This window comes from Dermochelys coriacea, chromosome 19, assembly GCF_009764565.3.
Source record: "Dermochelys coriacea isolate rDerCor1 chromosome 19, rDerCor1.pri.v4, whole genome shotgun sequence".
NCBI classification, from domain to species: domain Eukaryota; kingdom Metazoa; phylum Chordata; order Testudines; family Dermochelyidae; genus Dermochelys; species Dermochelys coriacea.
The window spans coordinates 12,634,929-12,659,530 of NC_050086.2; the positions used below are offsets into that span (position 1 = coordinate 12,634,929).

At 39.3% G+C, this 24,602-nt stretch overlaps 1 protein-coding gene across 50 annotated transcripts in view; it reads left to right on the top strand.

Moving 5' to 3' along the window:
* The window catches only part of EPB41 (erythrocyte membrane protein band 4.1), a 206,427-nt gene that overhangs the window by 118,391 nt on the left and 63,434 nt on the right, over nucleotides 1–24,602 (top strand). For 20 of the 50 annotated variants that reach the window (XR_006278268.1, XR_005289609.2, XM_038377825.2 and 17 more), the window contains 11 exons: nucleotides 578–620; nucleotides 2,973–3,048; nucleotides 8,796–9,014; nucleotides 12,071–12,158; nucleotides 12,729–12,881; nucleotides 13,912–14,009; nucleotides 15,709–15,881; nucleotides 16,821–16,937; nucleotides 18,883–19,008; nucleotides 20,520–20,642; nucleotides 22,615–22,829. Coding sequence is in view for 48 of the 50 variants with exons in the window: in XM_038377825.2 (XP_038233753.1) it covers nucleotides 578–620; nucleotides 2,973–3,048; nucleotides 8,796–9,014; nucleotides 12,071–12,158; nucleotides 12,729–12,881; nucleotides 13,912–14,009; nucleotides 15,709–15,881; nucleotides 16,821–16,937; nucleotides 18,883–19,008; nucleotides 20,520–20,642; nucleotides 22,615–22,829 (1,431 nt within the window). In the remaining 2 variants the exon portion in view is untranslated. Of the gene's footprint in view, nucleotides 1–577; nucleotides 621–2,524; nucleotides 2,625–2,972; nucleotides 3,049–8,795; nucleotides 9,015–12,070; nucleotides 12,159–12,728; nucleotides 12,882–13,911; nucleotides 14,010–15,708; nucleotides 15,882–16,820; nucleotides 16,938–18,882; nucleotides 19,009–20,519; nucleotides 20,643–22,614; nucleotides 22,830–24,602 lie in introns of those variants that run through there. The other 30 variants (XM_043506178.1, XM_043506180.1, XM_038377830.2 and 27 more) reach the window with 14 other exon arrangements.

Consider the following 24,602-nt stretch of genomic DNA (forward strand, 5'->3'; position numbering starts at 1 on the left):
GCTGGAATTTGAGAAAAATGTAGGTTGCACTATTTCATCAGAGCATTTATTTTAATGAGAAAACTGCAGCGTATTCTGCACTTTTAGATCCAGAGAGAGAGATGGCTTCCCTTGGAAGTTCACACTTTATTGTTCAAGGCCATTGTAGGAGCTCTAATAAATAAAACTTTTTGTATATAGAGCTTTCATGTCCTTTGGAATTTTAATTTATCGTGTATGCAATATATATGTACTAGCTGGCCATGGGGGGGGGACAAAAGTCACGGACGTGAATTCTGCTGCTGTCCTTCATCCCATCCTTTCCCTCTCTCAACTTTGAACTGCCTGTAGATGAATGGTGTGATGATGCTGAAAAATGGGGAAGCTTAGGACCTTGTACGTGTGTCTGAGTAGTAGTATAGAGTAATATAGGGGTGGGTGGATATTGTATAATATATATGGTATACACACATTACAAAAGCTAGTTCAGTTCACATTTGATAGTTGCTTATTTAGCTTATTGACAGTACTGTTTCCTGTGGTGGTTCTTTTAGTACATGTCAACTGTGTGAATTTTACTATTTTTCTCCTCTTACAGACATGGCTGGATTCTGCCAAAGAAATAAAAAAGCAGGTTCATGGTAAGTGGATTGAGTTCATCTTGATCTATTTTTTTACTGGTAGATATTTATAGCTTTGGCCTACAATTCAGAGAATCTCTGAACACCAGTTAGAGTTCATGGAAGGGTGTTGGTCAGGGATCATCACAAGTTCAAACAGTATGCACCATCTCTTTTTACTCTTTTAATAGTGGCACTTTGTTACAATGAAGAATATCCTATAGCACATTGTCAGGAGGCAGACAAACGCTGTACCTCCATAGTGCAGTCCAGAATTGGGTAGATGTCTTTCAGCCTGCTGGTAAGGGGAAAAGAAAAGTATATGTTGTGGCAAATTTCTGTGGATTCTTCAGACCTGCTCAGGCATCCAAATGGGATAGCTGAGTTGAACAAGTGGCTTGAACAGTGTCAGGATGAATGTCTCACAGTATAAGCAGAAATGGACTGTGACTTCTTCTGATATTGGGCCAGTTCAGTGCAGGGACCAGTGACCATGTAGATCCATTTTCAGAGACCAGATTTTCTTCAAAGAGTACACACACTCAAGACTTCTCACTGCAGTGAAAGTGAATTTCTGTGTAGGTTAACAGGGAGGAAGAAGAGAGGTATTTCAACAAAGCTATGAACTGAAGAGATTCTGTGAGGCATAATCGAGGCAAAACTCCATTGGAGTTAATAAACAAACAGCACTGGGAAAGCTTCTTCATTCAGTCATCCATTTTTATTTTTATAATCTACAAAAGCAATTGTTTGTGTGCATGGCTTTAGCTGTGCAAAAACCTACAGCAGGAAGATATTTAAAGGAACCCTTTATTTCACTCAACTGAGTAAGATGCATTTAAATTGTCTTACTGGAAAAATGACATGATTTAAGATACAGATCTAAAAAAAGGAACAATACTTTTCTATAGACAACCCCAGAATATTTGTGTTCCCCTTAAAATAGATGGAAAGTTGCTCACAGTTATCTTAAACTTATTCATGAATAATTGGAATGTTTCTGGCACCATACAATGAAAATGGCAGGATTTGTCTCTTAACTTAATTATGACATTGGGTAAGAAGCAAATCTGTAAATGGAGTCTGTTTGGTTTCTCCCATCCTCCCCTGTGCCAGCCCCATGTGGGACTTGTTAAATCTTTTAAGAAACAAAATCAGAAAACCTTGCCTCCCTGAATTAAGTACCATTTTAAACTATTGAATTAGAGGGTGATGAATGAAGTCGTTATATTTGACTCAGGTTTTTGCAACAATTTTAGAAATTCCCTACTGAAGCATTTAATGCCTCTGCCCTTCAGTTCAGCTATCTAAGGGCAAAATTGATTATACCCTCCAAGAGGAAATAGTGACCTCATTCTGAACACTTGAAAAAATAAATCTTTAAAGCTACTACCTTCTTGGTATCTGAACTCTCTGAAGTAACGGGGAGGAGGGTGAATTTTAATGTCCACACAATGTAATTATGATTGTAAGGTCCTGTATTGGAACATTATATTTTATATCTTTTTAATGATTTCACTTGTCAGTTTGTTTAAAAACCTTTATTTTTCAAATTCATAAACTTTCTGGGAGTCATACTATAAGATTTCATTTTATTTTTCAATTTATACAAAACATACAGTTTTGCATCTTTGCTTGTTAGATGTGATTTATTTGAATAGTGGCTGAGCATGCATTTTGAATATAATTGTAGTACTCATAGAAGTAAGACTGATGACACTAATTAGAGCTAAGTACTGTGTACATAAACCTTGTAATTCAGCTGTACTAAAACATTTTAGTCTTGACCTGCAAAACCCTTGCTGTTTTAGCCCTGGGTGTTTCTTGACTACAGATTGACATTTGTACTGAATTTATATGGTGGCTGTGTGGCATGGGCAAGTGTTTAACCACTAAACACCTCTTTCTTCTCACCTAGGGGAGATTTAAAACCTGAGTCTTTGGTGATAAAAGGCTAATTCATTAACCCACACCACAGTTTGACCTCTATTCATACTTTATCACATCTATAAAAAGCAAACAGAGGTATGAGGTATTTAATGAGCAGTAGATTGCAAAACATGTGAATTCCACACTTCTTATATTATCTGGGATGTCTTTCATGTGAATATGTCCACCTGCACATAGTCTGGTTACGTGTTCCCCATAAAAGATATGTTTTAAGCTAAGTAAATGAAAACTGATCAGAGACTTTATCACTTCTCTTTAAACTACATTCTATAATCAATAATTCAAATGGCAGCATTCAAATATAAAGTATCATTTGAATGCTTTATTTTTAAAGTCAGATTCAATATTCATAATTTTTATAAACTTCTGTATTGTGAATATTTTCGTTGTAAATTTTCAAAACTTTTATGTTTCTAATTACAGGAGGCCCCTGGAACTTTACATTCAATGTGAAGTTTTATCCACCAGATCCAGCACAGCTGACAGAGGATATAACGAGGTAAAGACAGATTATTTCCCTTTAACTTTGCTAATCAGTTAGTAAAGTACTGAGAGTGGAAAGTACAATAGAAGTGCATAATAATTTGCTTTTCAGGTAAAAGCTCAAAAGCTATTCATAAATCTTTGTTTTCAAATATATTTTAGAGTTAATACTATAGGACTAGACATAGTCTGCTTTGAAGGTTATATGTGCAAGATTTTTATGGGGGGGGGTGTGTGTGTGCGCGCGCGCGCGCATAGATTCATATATACTAAGGTCAGAAGGGACCATTCTGATCATCTAGTCCGACCTCCTGCACAGCGCAGGCCACAGAATCTCACCCACCCACTCCTACAAAAAACCTCACCTATGTCTGAGCTATTGAAGTCCTTAAATCATGGTTTAAAGACTTCAAGGAGCAGAGAAGCCTCCCTCAAGTCACCCATGCTACAGAGGAAGGTGAAAAACCTCCAGGGCCTCTCCAATCTGCCCTGGAGGAAAATTCCTTCCCGACCCCAAAATGGCGATCAGCTAAACCCTGAGCATATGGGCAAGATTCACCAGCCAGATACCCAGGAAAGAATTTTCTATAGTAACTCAGATCCCATCCATCTAATATCCCATCTCAGGGGATTAGTCTTATTTACCCTGAATATTTAAAGATCAATTACTTACCAAAATCCCATTATCCCATCATACCATCTCCTCCATAAACTTATTGAGTAGAATCTTAAAACCAGATAGATCTTTTGCCCCCACTGCTTCCCTTGGAAGGCTATTTCAAAACTTCACTCCTCTGATGGTTAGAAACCTTCGTCTAATTTCAAGTCTAAACTTCCTGGTGGCCAGTTTATACCCATTTGTTCTTGTGTCCACATTGGTGCTGAGCTGAAATAATTCCTCTCCCTCTCCTGTATTTATTCCTCTGATATATTTATAGAGAGCAATCATATCTCCCCTCAACCTTCTTTTAGTTAGGCTAAACAAGCCAAGCTCCTTAAGTCTCCTTTCATAAGACAAATTTTCCATTCCTCGGATCATCCTAGTAGCCCTTCTCTGTACCTGCTCCAGTTTGAATTCATCCTTTTTAAACATGGGAGACCAGAACTGCACACAGTATTCTAGGTGAAGTCTCACCAGTGCCTTGTATAATGGTACTAAAACCTCCTTATCCCTACTGGAAATACCTCTCCTGATGCATCCCAAAACCGCATTAGCTTTTTTCACAGCCATATCACATTGGCAGCTCATAGTCATCCTATGATCAGCCAATACTCCAAGGTCCTTCTCCTCTTCTGTTGCTTCTAATTGATGCGTCCCCAACTTATAACTAAAATTCTTGTTATTAATCCCTAAATGCATAACCTTACACTTCTCACTATTAAATTTCATCCTATTACTATTACTCCAGTTTACAAGGTCATCCAGATCCTCCTGTATAATACCCCGATCCTTCTCTGAATTGGCAATACCTGCCAGCTTTGTATCATCTGCCGACTTTATTAGCACACTCCCACTTTTTGTGCCAAGGTCAGTAATAAAAAGATTAAATAAGATTGGTCCCAAAACTGATCCCTGAGGAACTCCACTGGAAACCCCCCTCCAACCTGACAGTTCTCCTTTCAGTAGGACCCGTTGCAGTCTCCCCTTTAACCAATTCCTTATCCACCTTTTGATGTTCATATTGATCCCCATCTTCTCCAATTTAACTAATAATTCCCCACGTGGCACGGTATCAAATGCCTTACTGAAATCTAGGTAAATTAGATCCACTGCATTTCCTTTATCTAAAAAATCTGTTTAAGTTGGTTTGGCACGATCTACCTTTTGTAAAACCGTGTTGTATTTTGTCCCATTTACCATTGACTTCAATGTCCTTAACTAATTTCGCCTTCAAAATTTTTTCCAGGACCTTGCATACTACAGATGTCAAACTAACTGGCCTGTAGTTACCCGGATCACATTTTTTTCCTTTCTTAAAAATAGGAACTATATTAGCAATTCTCCAATCATTCGGTACTATTCCTGAGTTTTCAGATTCATTAAAAATTCTTGCTAATGGGCTTGCAATTTCAGGTGCCAATTCCTTTAATAATCTTGGATGAAGATTATCTGGGCCCCCCGATTTAGTCCCATTAAGCTGTTTGAGTTTCGCTTGTACCTCAGATATGGTAATATCTACCTCCATATCCTCATTCCCATTTGTCATGCTACCCTTATCTCTAAGATCCTCTTTAGCCTTATTAAAGACTGAGGCAAAGTATGTGTTTAGATATTGGGCCATGCCTAGATTATCTTTAACATCCACTCCATCCTCAGTGTTTAGCGGCCCCACTTCTTCTTTCTTCGTTTTCTTCTTATTTATATGGCTATAGAACCTTTTACTATTGGTTTTAATTCCCTTTGCAAGGTCCAACTCGACTCGACTTTTAGCCTGTCTCACTTTATCCCTACATGTTCTGACCTCAATTAGGTAGCTTTCCTTGCTGATCCCTCCCATCTTCCACTCCCTGTATGCTTTCTGCTTCTTCTTAATCACCTCTCTAAGATGCTTGCTCATCCAGCTTGGTCTACAACTCCTTCCTATGAATTTTTTCCCCTTTCTTGGGATACAGGCTTCCGATAGCTTCTGCAGCTTTGATTTTAAAGTAATCCCAGGCCTCCTCTACCTTTAGATCCATAAGTTCTTCAGTCCAATCCACTTCCCTAACTAATTTCCTTAATTTTTGGAAAGTCAGTCCTTTTGAAATCAAAAACTCTAGTTGCAGATTTATTTTTGTTAATCCTTCCATTTAGTTTGAACTGAATTAGCTCATGATCACTTGAGCCAAGATTGTCCCCTACAACCATTTCTTCTATGAGGTCCTCGCTACTCACCAAAATTAAATCTAAAATGGCATCCCCTCTAGTTGGTTCAGCAACTACTTGATGAAGGAATCCATCAACTATCACATCTAGGAAAATCTGAGCCCTATTATTATTACTAGCACTGGTCCTCCAGTCTATATCTGGGAAGTTAGTCTAGTGAGCTGTAGCTCACGAAAGCTTATGCTCTAATAAATTTGTTAGTCTCTAAGGTGCCACAAGTACTCCTTTTCTTTTTGCGAATACAGACTAACACGGCTGCTACTCTGAAACCATGATCATGCAGTTTCCATTAGTATTTTTTTTATTAAAAACATTAAAACGGGCTCTATCCATATCCAGATTAGATCCCGGAGGTCTATAGCACACCCCAAGCACTATCGTAGGAGAGGCTTTACTAGTTATCTTCCCCAATGTAATTTTTGCCCAGACGGACTCTGTCTTATCCATTGTATCGCTTCTTATTTCTTTACCTTCTACCTCATCATTGATTTACAATGCTACTCCACCACCTTTACCTTTGTTTCTGTCTTTCCTAAACAGCACATACCCTTCAATACCTGTAGTCCAGTCATGACGACTATTCCACCATGTTTCTGTTATCCCTATAATATCTGGTTTCACTTCCTGCACCAGTAGCTCTAGTTCCTCCATTTTGTTACCTAGGCTCCTCGCATTGGTGTACAAACATCTTAATTTTTGCTGTTTGGCCTCGCTTACATTTTGTACCCTGTTAGGCACAGTCATTCTACAGCCAGTATAACCTATTAGACTAGTATCCACACCGCCCTCGCTCCTTATATACATTCTCCTACCCACGGCTGTATCCTTTCTTACTTCGTCTTCTTCCCTCTCAATGCTAAAATCTGGCGTGGAGATTACCTGGACATCTCCCAACCATCTCCCCCTAATTCCTAGTTTAAAGCTCTCTTTATCAGTTGTGCCAGCCTCCATCCTAGAAGTCTATTTCCTTCCCTACTCAGATGAAGTCCATCCCGAGAGAACTGTCCTCTGTCCGTGAATGCCTCCCAGTGTCCATACATCCCAAAGCCCTCCTTATAGCACCACTGCCTAAACCATCTGTTGACAGTCATAATCTTGTCACACCTTTGTTGCCCTTCTCTAGGAACAGGCAGGATCCCACTAAAGATCACCTGAGCCTCAATTTCCTTAAGCATCTTCCCCAGCCTAGCATAGTCTCCCTTAATACTTTCCAGCGAGAATCTAGCCGTATACTTTTAAATGCCTTGTAGAAAGTCTGAGTTCAGTTATCAAAAGCATCCCCTGCTCCAGGTAGCTACCTTTTTGAAGGGGGTGATTTTTTTTTTTTTTTTAAATCCTGTGATCGTTCTTCCTTTCAGACTACTGCAGGTGTAGCCCTTTATCCTTTGAATGAAAAGGGTGCACTAACTCTTTTTTTTCCTTTCTTTTTCTTATAAGCCAATACAAACATCACTCCATGCCATTTAGCAGCATAAAAAGTGGCCTTCCTCTTCATTTCCTCAGGAGCTTGAGCTCAAAATAAAGTGACCAGGTTTTTGTCTTCTATTGCAGGAGTTCTCAATCTTTTTCTTGCTGAGGCCTGTTAGGATATAGATATTCAGGCCTGTCTGTAAAGGCCTATACTCTAAGAATTTAAGTGTATTCTTATCACTTAGCTAGTTCTAGAGGTATAAAAGAAAGAATCAAAATCACTGTCTGTCGGTGTAAGGGCCTTCTCTTACTGAGACAGTCTGAGGCCCTGTGCTTAGGCTAAGGCCTTCGGCTAAGCAGCAGAGGCAGCCATAAGCTGGGAAGCGAACGGTCACATCCTCGCATCCCAAACTAGTCACATTGAAAGAAGGTGCTATTGGGCTGTTACGATACAACCCTGTCCTGATAATGCCTATCGCCTCCAGAGAAAGGGAAGTGCCTAGAAGATGTAAAAGGAAACTTAGTTTGATAGCATCCTGTCTGGCAAGAACTCACTTATTAATAGCTGGGATGTGAAATCCGCACTTCTGTATTGTTTTGTCATTATAGTTCCCACTTTGCTATTGTTTGTCTGTATAATCTCTGTCTAGTTCTGTAATTGTTCCTGTCTGCTGTATAATTAATTTTGCTGGGTGTAAACTAATTAAGGTGGTGGGATATAATTGGTTACATAATCATGTTATAATATGTTAGGATTGGTTAGTTAAATTTCAGTAAAATGATTGGTTAAGGTATAGTTAAACAGAACTCAAGTTTTACTATATAGTCTGCAGTCAATCAGGAAGTGAGTGGGTGGGGGGGGGAAATGGGAACAGGGAATGGGGGTGGGGAAATTGGAATCATGTTTTGCTAAGGGGGGGAATGGGAATGGGAACAGGGACACAGGTAAGGCTCTGTGGTATCAGAGCTGGGAAGGGAGACACTAAGGAAGGAAACTGGAATCATGCTTGCTGGAAGTTCACCCCAATAAACATCAAATTGTTTGCACCTTTGGACTTCGGGTATTGTTGCTCTCTGATCATGCGATAAGGACCAGGGAAGTAAGTAGGTGAAGGAATAAGCCCCCTAACAAGGCCCACTCCAATATGCTGTAAAATCTCCATGGCCCACCTGTGCCACAACTGGTTTTCTGCATATAAAAGCCAGGGTTAGCATTAAGGCGTGGCAAGCAGGGCAATTGCCTGGGGCCACAGGGCTCTCATGTAGCTACGTTGCTCAGGCTTCGTCTTCAGATCTGTGTGGCGGGGCTCAGGGCCCTGGGCTTCAGCCCCATGTAATGGGGCTTTGGGTGTCTGCCCTGGGCCCCAGCGAGTCTAACGCTGTCCCTGCTTGGCGGACCCCCTGAAACCTGCCCCAGACCCCTGGTTGAGAACCACTGTTCTATTGCACTCTCAGTTAAAATCACATCTTCTGTTTCTTCCCTGTAGGTATTATTTGTGTCTTCAGCTTAGACATGACATTGTTACAGGGCGTCTGCCTTGTTCCTTTGCGACACTGGCCCTGCTGAGTTCTTACACAGTCCAGTCTGAATTGGGAGATTATGACCCGGAGTTACATAGCGCAGATTATGTCAGTGAGTTTAAACTGGCCCCAAACCAGACAAAGGAACTTGAAGAAAAAGTCATGGAACTACATAAAACATACAGGTGAGTGCTGGTATTGAGGGAACTTGTCTGGAGTAATTAGAATAATAGCCATTTAGTATTTTTCCAAATGTTGAGTTTTTATTTTTCTCTTCAGGGCCATCAATATCTTTTGTGAGCCTCAAACAGAACTACAGTGAGAGAGAGAGAGTTAGTTTCATAGATGAGAGGTTTCAGAGTAGCAACTGTGTAAGTCTGTATTCGCAAAAAGAGAAGGAGTACTTGTTGCACCTTAGAGACTAACAAATTTATTTGAGCATAAGCTTTCGTGAGCTACAGCTCACTTCATCGGATGCGTTCAGTGTGAGTTGTAGCTCACGAAAGCTTATGCTCAAATAAATTTTGTTAGTCTCTAAGGTGCCACAGGTACTCCTTTTCTTTTTTTCATAATGAGTGTTCAGTTCACAAAGAAAATCCATCTGCTTTAAATAAATAAATAAATACACTCCAAACAGTTACAGAAAGTCCTTTCAGAATTTATAACCCACGTGCTTTGCATAAACTATCCTGCTAGTGCTCTGAAGGAATCAGATACTGAGAAAGTCCAGAGTTGATCATGTAATAGTAATTGCTCCTTGAGACTATTTACTTACAAACTGTAGCCTTTACTGTTTCCTTCCCCTTCTCCCCTCCACACACTCCCATTTTTGTCTGTTTGTCCACCGTTTGTGTCTTTCAGAGTGTAGCAATTTTTCAAATGTATTACTAGGTATGTAGCTGCACTTTCAACTTCGTTGGATGATGATATTAAAGGGAATGAAGGTTTCCTATAACCTAATATTTGTGAAAGGTTTCTTTATCCCTCTGTGATTACCTTTTCATATTGGTGGATCTCTCTTGATCAGCTCTTGTATCAGGTTAGAAGAGCATAATAACTAAATTAAAACTTTTTGAAAATTTTTTATCCTATATTGTGCATATTTATGCTAATATACTGATGTGTTCAACTACAGAGACCACACTGAATTGTGTATTTATTACCTACCTCTCTCTGCACTTTTTAAGGAGCCTACCACCTTGGTATACAAGTATTGTACAATCTGAAAGAGGGATGCAAGTGTTGGTAGTTTTAAGGGAAGAAAGAAAACCCTATGAAACACTAAGAATGAGCCCAAGCCCTTGTGTGGGACTTGAACCCGCAGTCTCTCTTGGCCATCCCAAAGCTGACAGTTGAGCCACAGTAATGCCTATAGAAAACTAAAAGCAAAGGTGAAGCCCTTTCCACGGCAAATGCAAACTAATAACATAAGCATAACTTTTAATAGTGGACTTCAGTCCAAGGGTGATACCAAAGCTATAATGAACACCTCAAACTCTCACTGTCAGATCAATGTTTTAAATTGATTTCTCTCAATTTGTACTGACAGGGAGAGGAAGTGAGGAAGATAAGCTTGTCAGTCGCTCTGTATCTTCCTTTGACTTCAGGTTATAAAGTACTATTTGGGATAGAACAGGAAACAAACATTGCTGAATTATTTTTTTGGCTATTTTAGTCTCTTAAAAGAGCCAGTGAACATGAAGCATTTTATGTAAAACAAAAATATTAAAAGTTGACCTGAATAGCATGGCTATATCTAAATTTGTAGCATTATATAGCCTCCCTCTTATATAGATGAGTTCATTAATATTGGATGTTGTTCTGAGAACTTTAAATATCAGATGTTTTTAGGTAAAGAATTTCCACATAAAATGTTCTTAGTGCTGTTGCCATTTTTTTTGAACTATAGAGGGTTTGTGTTTAGGAGATGAATGTTGACCTTGTTGTTCCACTTAAAATGGGTTATTGCAATATTAATCCTTTTTATTCCCATTGGTCTGTGCTGTATCAGGCATGCATAAGACACCAACACTAGGATTTACAGTTTACATAAAATTTAAAGTGTTTTGTAAGTAAGATATCAAAGCAGCAAACAAAACTAAATGTATATAAATGAGTACTGTCCCAATATAGCATTTGGACACAACTTGCAAATAGAACCCATTTAACAGAGACATTTCAATAACACTGAAAATAGCCCCATTATCAGGATGTTTCTCTTATCCAGAGTTGTATTATATTGCTTCTCCTATGGACAGGCACTATCTGTTCCCAGAAAATGTCTCATTCATCTAGCCTGCTCCTAGTAGGAGTCTCCTATTAAGTGATTTCAACTGCCCTGGCATTTAATTCTCAGGATAATAGCTGGATTCTGAAAAGTATTGAGTGGGTACCGCAGTCACCGTTTGCCTTCAGTAGATATAATTTGTTCACCTTTTTTTGCAAATGAAGTTGGCTGTTTAGAGAATCAGTGCCATGATTCGTACAGTGATGTTTTCCTTTTTCAAAAAGAAAAGGAGTACTTGTGGCACCTTAGAGACTAACAAATTTATTTGAGCATAAGCTTTTGTGAGCTACAGCTCACTTCATCGGATGCATTCATCTGATGAAGTGAGCTGTAGCTCACGAAAGCTTATGCTCAAATAAATTTGTTAGTTTCTAAGGTGCCACGAGTACTCCTTTTCTTTTTGCAAAGACAGACTAACACAGCTGCTATTCTGAAACCTTTTTCAGTCTTTGTTTACTAGGGTGACCACATTTCCCAAAGAGAAAACGGGACATCGTGTGGGGCTCACCCAAGCCCCCTCTTGTGTGCAGGGCTGGCCCAAGCCACTTGCTTCACCCACTGCCCCCAACATTCCTCCATGCCCCACTAGGGGGGCATGCCCCCACTTTTTTTTAGCAAAACTGGACAACTGGGACAAATGCCCAGTTTTTCCCAAAAAAAAATTAGGGTGCTCAGGACCGGGTTTAAGAAGGGGACTCTCCTGGCCAAAATGGGATGTATGGTCACCCTAGGTACTTCAGAGGCATAATGTGTTGAGGAATTATCGTAGAATAAATACGAAGCAGTATCTTTTGTAAACATAACGTTCTGCATTCAGAAAATGAATTCAGCAAACCAAGGCTCAGCAATTCTTTTGCTAAATAAAAGATCACTGTGTATTCCTTTTAAACTAATCATTATCATAGATAATAGTAAGTTCATTGTCTCTTTGTTTTTTCACATAACCTTTTTTAGATCCATGACTCCAGCACAAGCAGATCTTGAATTTCTTGAGAATGCAAAAAAGCTATCTATGTACGGAGTTGACCTTCACCAAGCCAAGGTAAGAGATTTTGTTGTTGTTGGAGTAGGTTGGGGCTCACAGGTTCCTTATTTCAAGAGCCCTGATCAAAGATGTAGGCAGTCAGGCAGCCAGCCACCCTTGTAGAAATGCAAGCATATACTAGATATGTTGTAAGCATTACTGCAAGCTTTATAAAAAGAAGTTACACTTTCTGATTTGCTTCTCTGTATATTAGAGAGCTCTTTATAAATATACCAATGTAGACAAGCCCTTAGTCTGAAGAATTTAAACTGTTTGATCCTGAAAAATAATTCACTCTCAGAATTCTTATAAATACAGTATAAACTCTAACAGATCAGACACGAACTTTAAGCAGATGGGGTTGGAGAAGAGATCAGTAGAAGAGAGGAGGTTTTAAGGAGAGATCTGAAGGAAAGTTAAAATTGGCCCTTGGGAAATTGGAAGCTGTTCAAGCATGCAGGACAAATGAATTCAGTAGCTATTTAGGAAAAGACAAAAGGAGTGTATAGAGAAAATGTTGGGTGATCAGTTGTTGGAACTTGTAACTCCAACACTGCAGTAGGTATAAATATGTATTAACTTTCTTAGGACTTGGAGGGAGTTGACATCATTCTGGGAGTCTGTTCCAGTGGCCTTCTTGTCTATAAAGATAAACTGAGAATCAACCGCTTTCCTTGGCCCAAAGTGCTGAAGATTTCTTACAAACGCAGCAGCTTCTTCATTAAGATCCGCCCAGGGGAGGTACATTGCTGGTTTATCTTCTATTTTTGTCCTGTATCGTAACAAAACATTTTCTAATTAGTGTCCAGTTTAGTCTTGTTTGCATAAAGAACAGGAAAGTGCTGTGGAGATTTAAAGTTGTTTTCATAATTGCAGTAGTACAATTGGTTTTTCATTTTAAATTATAGCTTATTTTCTGTCTGTCTTGGCTTTGTAGTAGATGCAATTTATAATATAAAACTAAAATATCTATCTAAGCCTATAAAATTGCATTTGAATTATAAATTACATAGTAGTTAGCTCCACCTACTTGTAGAGTATATTCTGCTGTTGAACATATTCTCATTGGAACAAGTCAAGCACATAACAGATCTTTGTTGCAGAAATACAAATATAAATAAAATATTTTACCATAACCAAAATGAATCAAAATACTTGATCTTTCTGATAGTACTTGGAAACGTACTTTAATGAGGAGAACAAAAGATTGTATGGAAAAGAGACATTTATTTTTCTTGCTGTGGAAAGCAAGTAGCTGTTCATTTAATAAGACCTTAGATGACCATTCATAATGCTGTACTTTTTATCAATTGTCAAAATATGTAGCAACATGGTATGTGAGGGGCTGGATCATGCTGTTTTGACTTGTACATGGATCTCCGTCCCACGTGGAAAGGGGAATGGAGTGGCCTCTGCTCCACTGTTTTACCCCCACCTTGTTGGGTTCTGCATGAATGGAAGCAGACCACGTTTTCATTTGTGTGGTGGAAAATCCCCTTTTAAAGGGGATCCCAGAACAGCTGCAGAGAAATATAGGCTCCATATAGAAGGGCCTACGCCTTCTTGCAGATGCCTGGGTATCTTCGTATATCTACAGGGTTTTTGGACCAAACCCTCATCTCTCTAGTGGAAGATTGCCAAAGAAGTTCTGTGAGGGGAATTTCAGAGTTGCTTGCCTGGGTTTTACCTGGGTATGTTCCATGTAGTGATGTTCTTTTGTATACATCACCTGTAGCTATAATAAAATAATCTGCTTTGCAATTTTCCATAGCATGAACAATATGAAAGTACTATTGGGTTCAAACTACCTAGTTATCGGGCAGCTAAGAAACTGTGGAAAGTCTGTGTTGAACATCACACTTTTTTCAGGTATGCCTTGCTTAAAATTGTGTTTAAAAAAAAAAAAAAAAGTTTTTTAAAAACCCATTATATTTAATAGTGATACTAATTTTAAGTCTCAATTTTTGTAATTCCGTTGCTGATAGATATGTCTGACTCTCCTCCATAGTGATTTATGGTAATAAGGTTTGTAAAGAGTAAAAAGTGTGTATGGTGACTGAGTTTTATTTTAGGATTCCTAAGATAAATCAAGCTAGCAAATGAATGTTTAACCATTGAGAACATAACATAGGAAATCCATCAAAATACAGAGGTCTTGAAAAAAGGCACTCAAAGGATAACATCTGTATCTAAATGCCATAAGAGAATGAGAATAAAGAAGTGTTTGCCAAATACTTAACTCCGATAGTGGTTATTTTATCCGGTATCTCTGTTGGGTATTGTTCTATCTTTACCCCTAAATGGTTTCTTTTTAATAAGAGATTGAGAAAACCAGTGACAGAGTTCCATGAGAGCTAAAGATGTTAAGGTTTGTAAAAAGATGCTGGTTTGCTGTGCTGTCATCCACTTTGTTTTGGTATCCACTTTGCAGTGATGTTGTATCAGAAGGTGCCTCTCAGCTGTGGGAGTTTGAGGTGCAGGTACTGATATGAGAAAGGTCAAGAAAAAATTCTTGATAATAGTTCCTTTTTGTAAATGAATACAACTTCAGATGAACCGTTGTGCTAAAGAAATAACCTGAGATGCTTCATGCAAGTGTTTTGGTCTGAAAAATGGTTGCTGGATAGTAAATATATGTTAGATTCTCCCATGTTAATAATCTAAGGCCCACTCCTTACTCCCTAAAGCTTTTTCTTAAAGAGAAATCTAAATGTTATATTTTTGGTTAATATAGAAACCTTGCAGGTGGGGGGTCCAGGTGCTGGGGGAGTGGAGCTTGATGGGGTGGGGGTCCAGGTGCATCTGCTTGGGGATTAATGAGGTGGACTCTGGGTGTACAGTTCTCATCAGAGGGGTCCAGGTGTAGGGAGGTAGGGCTTGTCAGGGTGAGGGTTCGATGGGTCGTCATAACGGGGGAGCCCGAGCTGCTGCCGAGGGGATGCTGCATGCTGGGCTCCTGCTTCCTCCTGTGATTCCCCTATCCCCTTTTCTTCTCCATCCCCCTGCCCTATTCCACACACCCTTTCTTTCACACTGCCTCTTCCCCCTGACCCCACCCTCATTCCCCCCTCCCCCCTCTTGCACAGAAAACAGGAAGGCTCCCAGCACACAAGGGGAGCACAACAAGCACTAGGACCCAGGAGGCGGCATTCATCTGCAGAGTCTGGGGAGTAGACATGTAGCCTCCTTGAGCTGGGCAGATCTGTGCTTGCAGAAATGGGGCGGGGCAGTGGCATGTAACCCCGTGTGCCCCCCCATGCCTCGATTCTCTGGGGGTACAATCCGCCTGCCCCAATCTGCACTCATGGGTCCCCTGTGCCTCAGTTTCCCTCTGCTTTCCTGCTGTTTTCTGCAGAGAAGCACAGGAATTCTGTGGGGGTAGGGGGGCCTATTCTGCAGTCATGTAGTCATGCAGAATCCCCCCAGGAGTATATTATGTGAAGAGATCATTTCAAAAAATATTCAGTTTTTCTGTTGTGGGACCCCCTCCATCTCTTTTTTTATTTTTTTTTCTATATAGTATCAGTGATTTGGAGATATAAAACTAAAATACATGTGTACCTTTCAGGCTAACTTCCCCTGAAGCACTTCCCAAAAGCAGGTTCCTGGCACTGGGCTCTAAATTCCGTTATAGTGGACGGACACAGGCCCAGACAAGACAAGCTAGTGCCTTGATTGACAGACCTGCTCCACAGTTTGAACGAACAGCAAGTAAACGGGCATCTAGAAGCCTTGATGGAGGTGAGTGAAGTTTCATTACCTTATTGTAGGGTTTCCATACATGAAATCCATCCCATATTTTTCTATTGAAAATCACCCTGTAGGCTTAGGCTTCATAACTTTTTTTATTATTATTATTAATATTAATTTATTTTAGATAAAGAAGAAAGGTGATGTAAAGAGCCTGAAACTGAGACAGTGCTTGGAATGTATTTCTAGACACTCAGTTGTTGTAAGGAAGTGCATTTTGTTAATTTTAATTTATTAAATAATAGTCAATTCTGCTTCAATTTATTTCCCTCTAAAAAAAAAATTCTGCCCACAAATTTTGGTTTGTTTTAAAGCTCATAAATGACTTCATAGAATAGTCAAATAAGACAAGCAAAAAAGAATGTTGTTGTGAATTTAAATTGTCCTGAAGACTGACCCTATTTCTAAAGTCTGTTGAAACAGATTTCTTTTTAATCTGAATATGAATTATTGTATGCTGAAGTAGCACTCATTCTCCCCAAGACTCTTTTCTTAGTTTTGAATGTAATAACTCAAGTCTTGAGAAAATGCCATAAAACACTTCAGTAAAAAGTCTGTACCTGCTTGTCCTGTTGCCACCCAAAGCTAAAAGAAAAATAGTACATTTTAACTTTGATGTAGTTTTTGAAAACTACTAACACAGATCTAGCTTTGGAGCCCCATACTACATCTGGGATCCAAGTGGTGGTACTTGTTTTGTACTGCTAGTAAGTTTTTAAACTTCATCAGTGTGTCTGTGTGATAGTTCATTTCAAATTCTGTGGGCAAGTACTGTAGGAGAAGGGAAAGTTCTACTTTTACTATCTTGTGCTTTAATATCAGACCTTGGAAAATAAAAAGAGCAAATCCATTCTTCTATCCAAATTGAAGTCTGCAGCCTTCTCTATATGCTACATGAGTAGCTTGTTAACATGTGCACAATTTCTTCAGCTAAATATACGTCTCAAAAAATTGAGGTCAGACCTATATTGGAGGAGAAGCAGGAGGATGTGGTGATGGTTGAGATTCCAGAATCAAAACCTGTGGAACAGTTCCGAGAGAAGCCAGGTATAGCTGTGGTGGCTATGACTCTCTGCAGTGCCTTTTCTATCCTTTCCTTTTTTATGCTTGTTCTTGACCGCTCTGAAATGTTTCACAAATTTTGGCCTTTTTTTCTTCATTTCTTTGCAAGATGTGTCTTTATAGTCAGGCAGCCAACAGGCTGGGATGGGTTTATGTCCTTAAGTGTGGAGAGTTGTTGGAATAGAATTGCTTGATTACACTTTTTAGACATGTGTGCAGTGTAGTTGTGGCTGTGTAAGTCCCAGGAGATTAGAGAGACAAGGTGGGTGAGGTAATATCTTTTATTTGACCAACTTCTGTTGGTGAGAGAGACAAGTTTTTGAGCCACATAGTGCTTTTCTTCAGGTCTGGGAAAAGTTCTCTGACCATTACAGCTAAATGCAAGGTGGAACATATTGCTTTCTAAGGGATCATTCAAGGTAGAATGACCCGTTAACATCTCTGCAGTGATAGGACAAAAAGAAGGGGTAAGTGGGTTACGGATTGTTGTAGATCCAACCATAAATCCGGCAGACTTTTAGACAGAAACTCTGTGCTCAGATGGAGAGATTTTAAAGATGTAATTACATTTCAAATAAGATTATATTTTAAATTTCTGTACTTTTATAAATGCTAGATTAAAAATTGTGGAATATTGTTTTTGTGATCTTAAAACATCCACTTTAAAACTCTCTTTGGATTTCATCTTAGAGGTTGCTCCCATTTTTTTTGTTTTGTTTTTGTCTTTAAAGTCTTGTTAAATATGTTTTGCAGTTCATGACATTTTGGGGAGCCATCTGAGCCTAGATTTCCTAGGACATGTTTATTATTTGTTATAACTGTATCTTGTTGACTTCTTGGCAAAGAAGTTGAAATCTGTATAAATTTTGTATATTGTTAGGACAAATGTGTGTATTATACCAGTGTTGTTATCAAAGATCTGCTCTGTTCGCTACTTCTCTAATAATGAAAGGAAACTCATGATGAATGCTTACTGGCACATAATTCTATCCAGCCAGCATCCTCCATATCTGTGTTTGAGTAGAGTCCCATTCTGCCACCCAACCACAATTCATTATAGAAACCTTGTTTTGTAGCCATAATGTTTCTATCCAAAAAGATATACACAGGCCCATCAATACCTTTCCTAAAATGAAGACTGATACAGGGCAGTCATTCCCATCTTCTTCCACACCAGAGTGACATCTGCCTATTCGAGTGTTGCTAGCTCCTGCTAGCTTTACAGTATCAGAAATTGATACTGTAAATCAAACCAGGCCTCCCACAAGGCACTGCAAAGGACTACCAACTAAGACACCGGGACACAATTCTGATTGTTCTCTAGATCTATGAATTTGGGGAGGGGCGGGTCGGGTCTCAGTCTCAAGTCCACCTGGCCCTCGCTCAGAGGCGCTCTAACTCAGAACTTTTTCATACAGATGAAGTTGTATTATTACTGTTTGTGGTGTTCTTCTTGAGCTCCTGTTTTTCTTTTCTTTCTCATAGCAGCACCTTCATCTCATCAAAATCCCATAATTGAGTAGCAATTTCTGATGCAATAACATTGCAAAGTGGGTGGGTATCAACAGGATGCTTGAAAGCAGAGCAGTCAGCTTCTTTCTAGAGGCCTCACCAACATTCCCTTGCTACCAAGAACCTCCTTCACAACTTTTCTCTCCTACCCAAATTCTTTATTATAATACATTATGTTGATAGGACTGGAGTGATTGTGACGACTTTGGTATGCAATTGCAATGCAGGATTATACCAAAGACCTAACTCCTAGAGCGGCTTAAAACAGGCAATTTTAGTGTGTTGGCTGTTTTTTCAAATGTAGACGTATGCTGTCCTTAAGAGATGAGTCCCCATTGACCTTAACTTCACCATTAGTGACTGTTACTTCCCTGCAGTCTTCCATTTGGTATATTAATGCATTCATAACTTCTTCTAGCCAAATATACTTTTGAAAATATTGAGATGAAACCAATAGCAGAAGAAGAGGAAGAGGAGAAAGTGGAGGTGTTTAAGGTTACTGTTCCAGAATCAAAATTAATGGAACCATTCCAAAAACAGCCAGGTACAGCTGTGATGACTTCTCATATCAGTCATGCTAACATCACCTCCTACAGTACTTACACCTGCTTTTACACAGCTTATTTGTTATAAATGAGCAGCGTTATGGATTGCCAGTGTTAAAGGTGCTGAAATACTATAGAATATGGCTAGAATTTTTGCTGTGGTACTAACTCAATTAAAACCAGAGTAAATGTGGCAAGTACCTTTGATCATAATGCTACAACATCAAAGGTAGTTATGAACAAGACCACTTTAGTGGGGTAGGGAGACATCTAAAAGAAATATTTTACAGCAGTGGTTCGGCAGTTCCATTGATATATGCACTGATACATACAGGTGGCAACCTCCAAAGGTGGTGTACCTTGCTGGAAGTGCTGCAGTATTGTCAATTTCTTAGGCATACGTGTCATGAATCCTACTAGCAGTATACAAAGCCTAGAATTGTTCAAGTTGTGCTCTCCCTGACCTGTGGCAGCTGTCGTTCTGCATAGTTTAAGGAGTTAGATTACAACCTCCTTTTTTCATCGCATTGTACCTTGACTGCTATTCACTACTGATTCAGCCTCCCCTGGAGTCAGTTGCTCTTTCCACTCCATTGCTTCAAATAAACCTTTATTTGCCTTAAATAAAGGCAGATTACAGAAGTTGGAGTCTAACATAATGTAATAAAATAAAATGTAAAATAACTAGAAATATCACCTACTTGGATACTTTGGAAAAGGTTGATAAACTAGTAAACTAGCTCTGTGCTTAAATTACAGAATATCCAAATATTACCTCCTGCAGTGTGACAGGCAAAACCAATTTCTCAGAGCCTTGCACTTTCAGCCTGTCAGCTGTGTCCGGATCACATGGTCCACAATTCTGTGCGTCAGCAGAGCTGCTCCTTCCCTTTGTAGGGAAATCATCCCTTTGTTCTTCCATCACCCACTCTTTGTTTGCAAGGTGCCCGTTCCCTCCACTCTTTGGTCCTATTACATACAACTCTGTGGGTCAGAGTAGTGGCTTACTACACCTCCAAAACCATGTACATTGTCATTGCCCAATTGTAACGATTTCTCCACCCAGCTCTGTTGAGATGGACCTTTGTGAACATATTGCCCACAGGCACTGAATCAGTGCACACCTGGCAGTTAATTGTTTCCTTTCTCAGCCTGACCACTCTCATTTTATGTGGTTCTTCATTATTATCCATAACAAGCTGTGCCTCTATAGCCAATATTATGCTGGGTACAGAAATGCATTTTAAGTATAACCTAGTAATCAAAGTAATTAGTATTTTATACATCAGATAAGTAATTATAGGCTGCCAAAGGAAATGATGAATTTTGTTCTCTCTCTCCCCCTGTCCTCTTATCTCAAAGCATCATAAAATTAGTAGCATAATACTGTGTGCTGATACTCAGACAAAGTTCCTGAAGAGAAATGGTTCTTGCAAGTTTGCTCTTGGTAACTTCTCCTTTTCCATGCAGTCTTTGAGGTGGCATTTTAATGAATGCATAATTTTTTTAGTCATACATGTCCGTGAAAATATTGAGATAAGCCCAGTAGACGAAGATGAGGAGGAAATGAAAGTGGTGATGAAAGATCTAGAACTAGAGCCCAAATTTCTGGAACCAGTGCAAAAGGAGCCAGGTACAGTTGTGATGACTTCTCACACCCGTGTGGTTTACATTTCCTTCTACTAAGTCTGACTCTGTTTGCCATCTCACAACTACTACATACAACTTCTCTAGTGTTTGTCATTTCTGCAGTACAAGCAGTCTCAAGGCAGTGGTGCTAGATGAGATTGTGTCAAAAGGATGCCAGGTCAATACTAGGCACTTACTGATGTGTAGGAGAAATGTTTTTAGGGAAATGTCATACCTTGGATTAATATGTAACAGTGTGAAAATTAAAAAAAAAACAACAAAAAAAACCAGTACTTGTGGCACCTTAGAGACTAACAAATTTAATAAATTTAATAAATTTGTTAGTCTCTAAGGTGCCACAAGTACTGCTTTTCTTTTTGCGAATACAGACTAACACGGCTGCTACTCTGAAACCTGTGAAAATTAAGTAAACTTTGGTATCAACAAGTTTATGCACTTGATTACCAGTAAAATTATGTTTGCAGTTTTCTTGCATTTTTCTGTTGGTCTGCTATTTCTATTCGTCAAATACATACAGTATTTCTTCATTTTTTATTTGATAGACAAAGACAAAAAGCATTTAATACCTTAGATTAGAAGATTATCTAACCATACAGACTATGATCCTTAAATCTGAAAATTTCTTGGGTCTAGCTGGGTGAACTGTAGTAAATTAGTATTAGCTTGGACAAAGTACCAAGTGTGCATTGTCCTATTTGAGCCACAGGCATGGGAACTAGGGGTGCGGGCGGTGCTGCAGCACCCCCAGGTTTTAGGTGGGGCTCAGCTCCTGGCCCCACACGTGGGCTCCCAGCCCGGGGTCCCGACTGCTGGCCCTGCTCCCGGGGTCCCAGCTGCCAACCCCAGCCTCAGCCCCCTTACCCCATCTGGGTCCCATTCTCCCGGAGTCATGGCCCTGCTCCTGGCCCCAGTTCTGGGGAGGAGGGGGAGTGGCACAGAGAGAAGTAAGAGGGCTGGCTTTCAGCACCCCCACTGTTAAAAATGTTCCAGCGCCGCTGATTTGAACCAGTAGTTGACTTCATGAATATGAGCTTCTGTCAAACTGAATTTATTATTTCAGATAATAGGAAGAAGTTTAATTGGATAACCATAAAAATTAATAGGTTACTGTGGGTATAGAAATTGCTTAGTGAATTGTTTGGGGTTTGCTTTGAATAAAGGATCAGTTTGATCCACCCATTCCTAAATGTAAGGATTTTTAGAAACTTGATAGCTCAGAACTAGAATTGGGGAAGGAAGAGGGTTGGTGAGTTTTGCATGTACCTGATGCTTATATGTGAGGCTTGTCATCCTTCTGCTAACAAACACAAGTTTGAAGCATATATGTTTAGTGCTGCACCTTTCACCAACTGGGAAATGATGGGTATCGTTTCTCAACAGTGACTCCTTTTATGGCAGGGGAAATCATCTGACCTAAAAAGTAGAAGTCTGCTTTGAAAGCCAACTGGACACTGCTGCTTATCTGTAACGCTTTATAACGAAATACCTAGTGATTTTTAATTGGCCAAAAGAAAATGCATAAATCTGACCAGAGATAGTGAGGAGGTAGAGAATCCCAATGTCTGATTCAAAAACTTCTAAAGTTTCTGTTTGGGGATTTCATGGTGCGGTTAATACAAGTGATCACAGTTATAAAACGTTTGTACTTTAAAGGTTTCATGGTGATAAACTTATATCAGTGGTGGTTGAAAGATCCAGAAACTCCTTGCGGGGTCACAAGTAAATTAGCATTTTTGGTGTGGCTTCTTTGCAGAGTGCAAGCTTGCTTTTTTACTTTCTGTACAATACCTATTATTAAAACTATAAAGAAAATAACCTCAACCTTTCTGTACTAAATGTACAAGCTGCTTTATTCCCTTTTTTTAACTACAGTGCTCTAATCTGGGAAGATTCTCCTAGTGATCTAGAAACATTATGTATTCTGAACCATGCCTTGACTCTTTTTCCCTGTTCAGCAGTAGCGGTGGCTACACCTGACCGAAGCCCACGGCCCACCTCTGCACCAGCCATTGCTCAGAGACATGTTGCTGAACCTACCCCACCAGCTGCGTCAGATACCAAGGAAATAGTAGTAGTCTCTAAAGTGGAGAAGGAAGCTGTGGAAACTGAGGGAAAGCATGAAGAAATGCCACCTGAGAAGGCCAAGATGGAGCCATCTGAAGTGGCCAAGGTACGCTAGCCTCAGAATTACCATAAAGTGTTTATTTTGTGAGGACTGCAAATGATTTTTGCTTTATATGGAATGCTAGCTCTAAAATGACCTCAAATGGCAATGTTGCATTAGATGGGAAGGGGTAGAGAGGTATCTCATCCCTGTGTAGTCAGTGGACTGGGAATGGGATCCCCTCTAGCTAGTTGGTTGTGATTCCAGGAGAATACCTTTCCTGAACTTCAAGATACCATAAAAAAATGTTACACTACATGTTATAGTTTTCATGTCTTAATTGTACCTAGGGCAGTATACTTTTTTCAGGGATGGTCCTAAACAAATTAGCTGTTACCTGTTGATCACCTTAAAATGGTATGTTCCACTGAGAATTAACCCCATATACAACTGAATTTGTTCTTGTTAACTAACGCGTTTTACTTCAGTGGAATTGCCCGATGTACACAATGTGAGAGAAGAATTGGGCCCAGAGTCTTCCAGCATTTATAGTGTAAAGTGTTGTTTTAATTGATTTGTTTTTCCTGGTGAGCTGTTCATGGACTTCTGGCAGCTGAACTAAAATGCTGATTTATGAATATTAAAACACGTTTAGACTGTGTTGGATTTAATATTAAGTGGGACTACTTAAAAATTGGAAAGTGCAAATATCTGGTTCTTCTGAGAATATTCTGTGTAAAATATAGATAAAAATATAAGGCAAAATAGTATATGAAGAGGTATTCATCTTGTTTCAACACTAATATTTTAAAGTTTATTTTGAGAGAGGATAGCGGAAAATCTAGAGGCCAAGAGCATAGATAGATTGACCAGATAACTTAAGATTGCTTCCTGTCACCCTGAATATTGTACATTCTGTTTTCCCTATATTATTGTTGGGAGTAGAGAGCATATAGAGAGCAAGTCTTTTATGGTAGATGTAGTTATAGTCCATGGAAGATCTATAGATATAAAATAAGCACTTGAGGCATGAGGGAGGAGACAGTGCAATATCCTCACCAACCCCCCAAACAAGCCAAGAAATCTTTATTTTCAGTCTTCAAGGAATCCCTGTAGAGATAATAAGAATTCCTGTTGGTTGGAGAAAACTGGTGGCAATCTGGAAACAGGGCCAAATTTGGACCTGGTTATATCTGGTCCTTCTCTGACTCGAATGAAGTTGCACCCACTTAAAACTGGCGAATTTGGCCCTTCAAAACCACAGTTGCCTAACATAATCACGTCACATTTTCATTGTGTGTTATCCTCTTTGTAGCTTCCTTAACATACAGTACTAAGTGTATTCCTTTTGATATCTAAGTGCCTCTCTTCCTTGCATAGTCATCTTGCCACATATCTATGTATATAAAAACACACATAAGAGACGAACAAATCAGTTAGTCAGCTAGACCTTCTATATGATTAACAAAACACAACTTTTGGTAACCCACACTTGGACTGATGACACCACTGATTAAAATAGTCAATGGCTGTACACCATTGCCAATAGCTAAAACCTCTGAGCTGCCTTTAGTCATAAAGGCACAGAACAGGAGCACTGAGTCACTGAGGATGAGTCGAAGACTAATGGAGTCTTGCAGATAATTGAAACGTAAAACATCTTAATGCCACTCAATGGTTAAATTTAAAATAATTCCATTCACCCAGTCCCTCATTTATCCGACAGATTTTTCAAGTATTTACAATATTAGATTTACTTTGGCGCTTGGTGTAGAAAGAATTTTTGTAAAATCCTGTAGACTCTAGAAGCTGCTAAATTGCTCCATAATCTAATCTAGT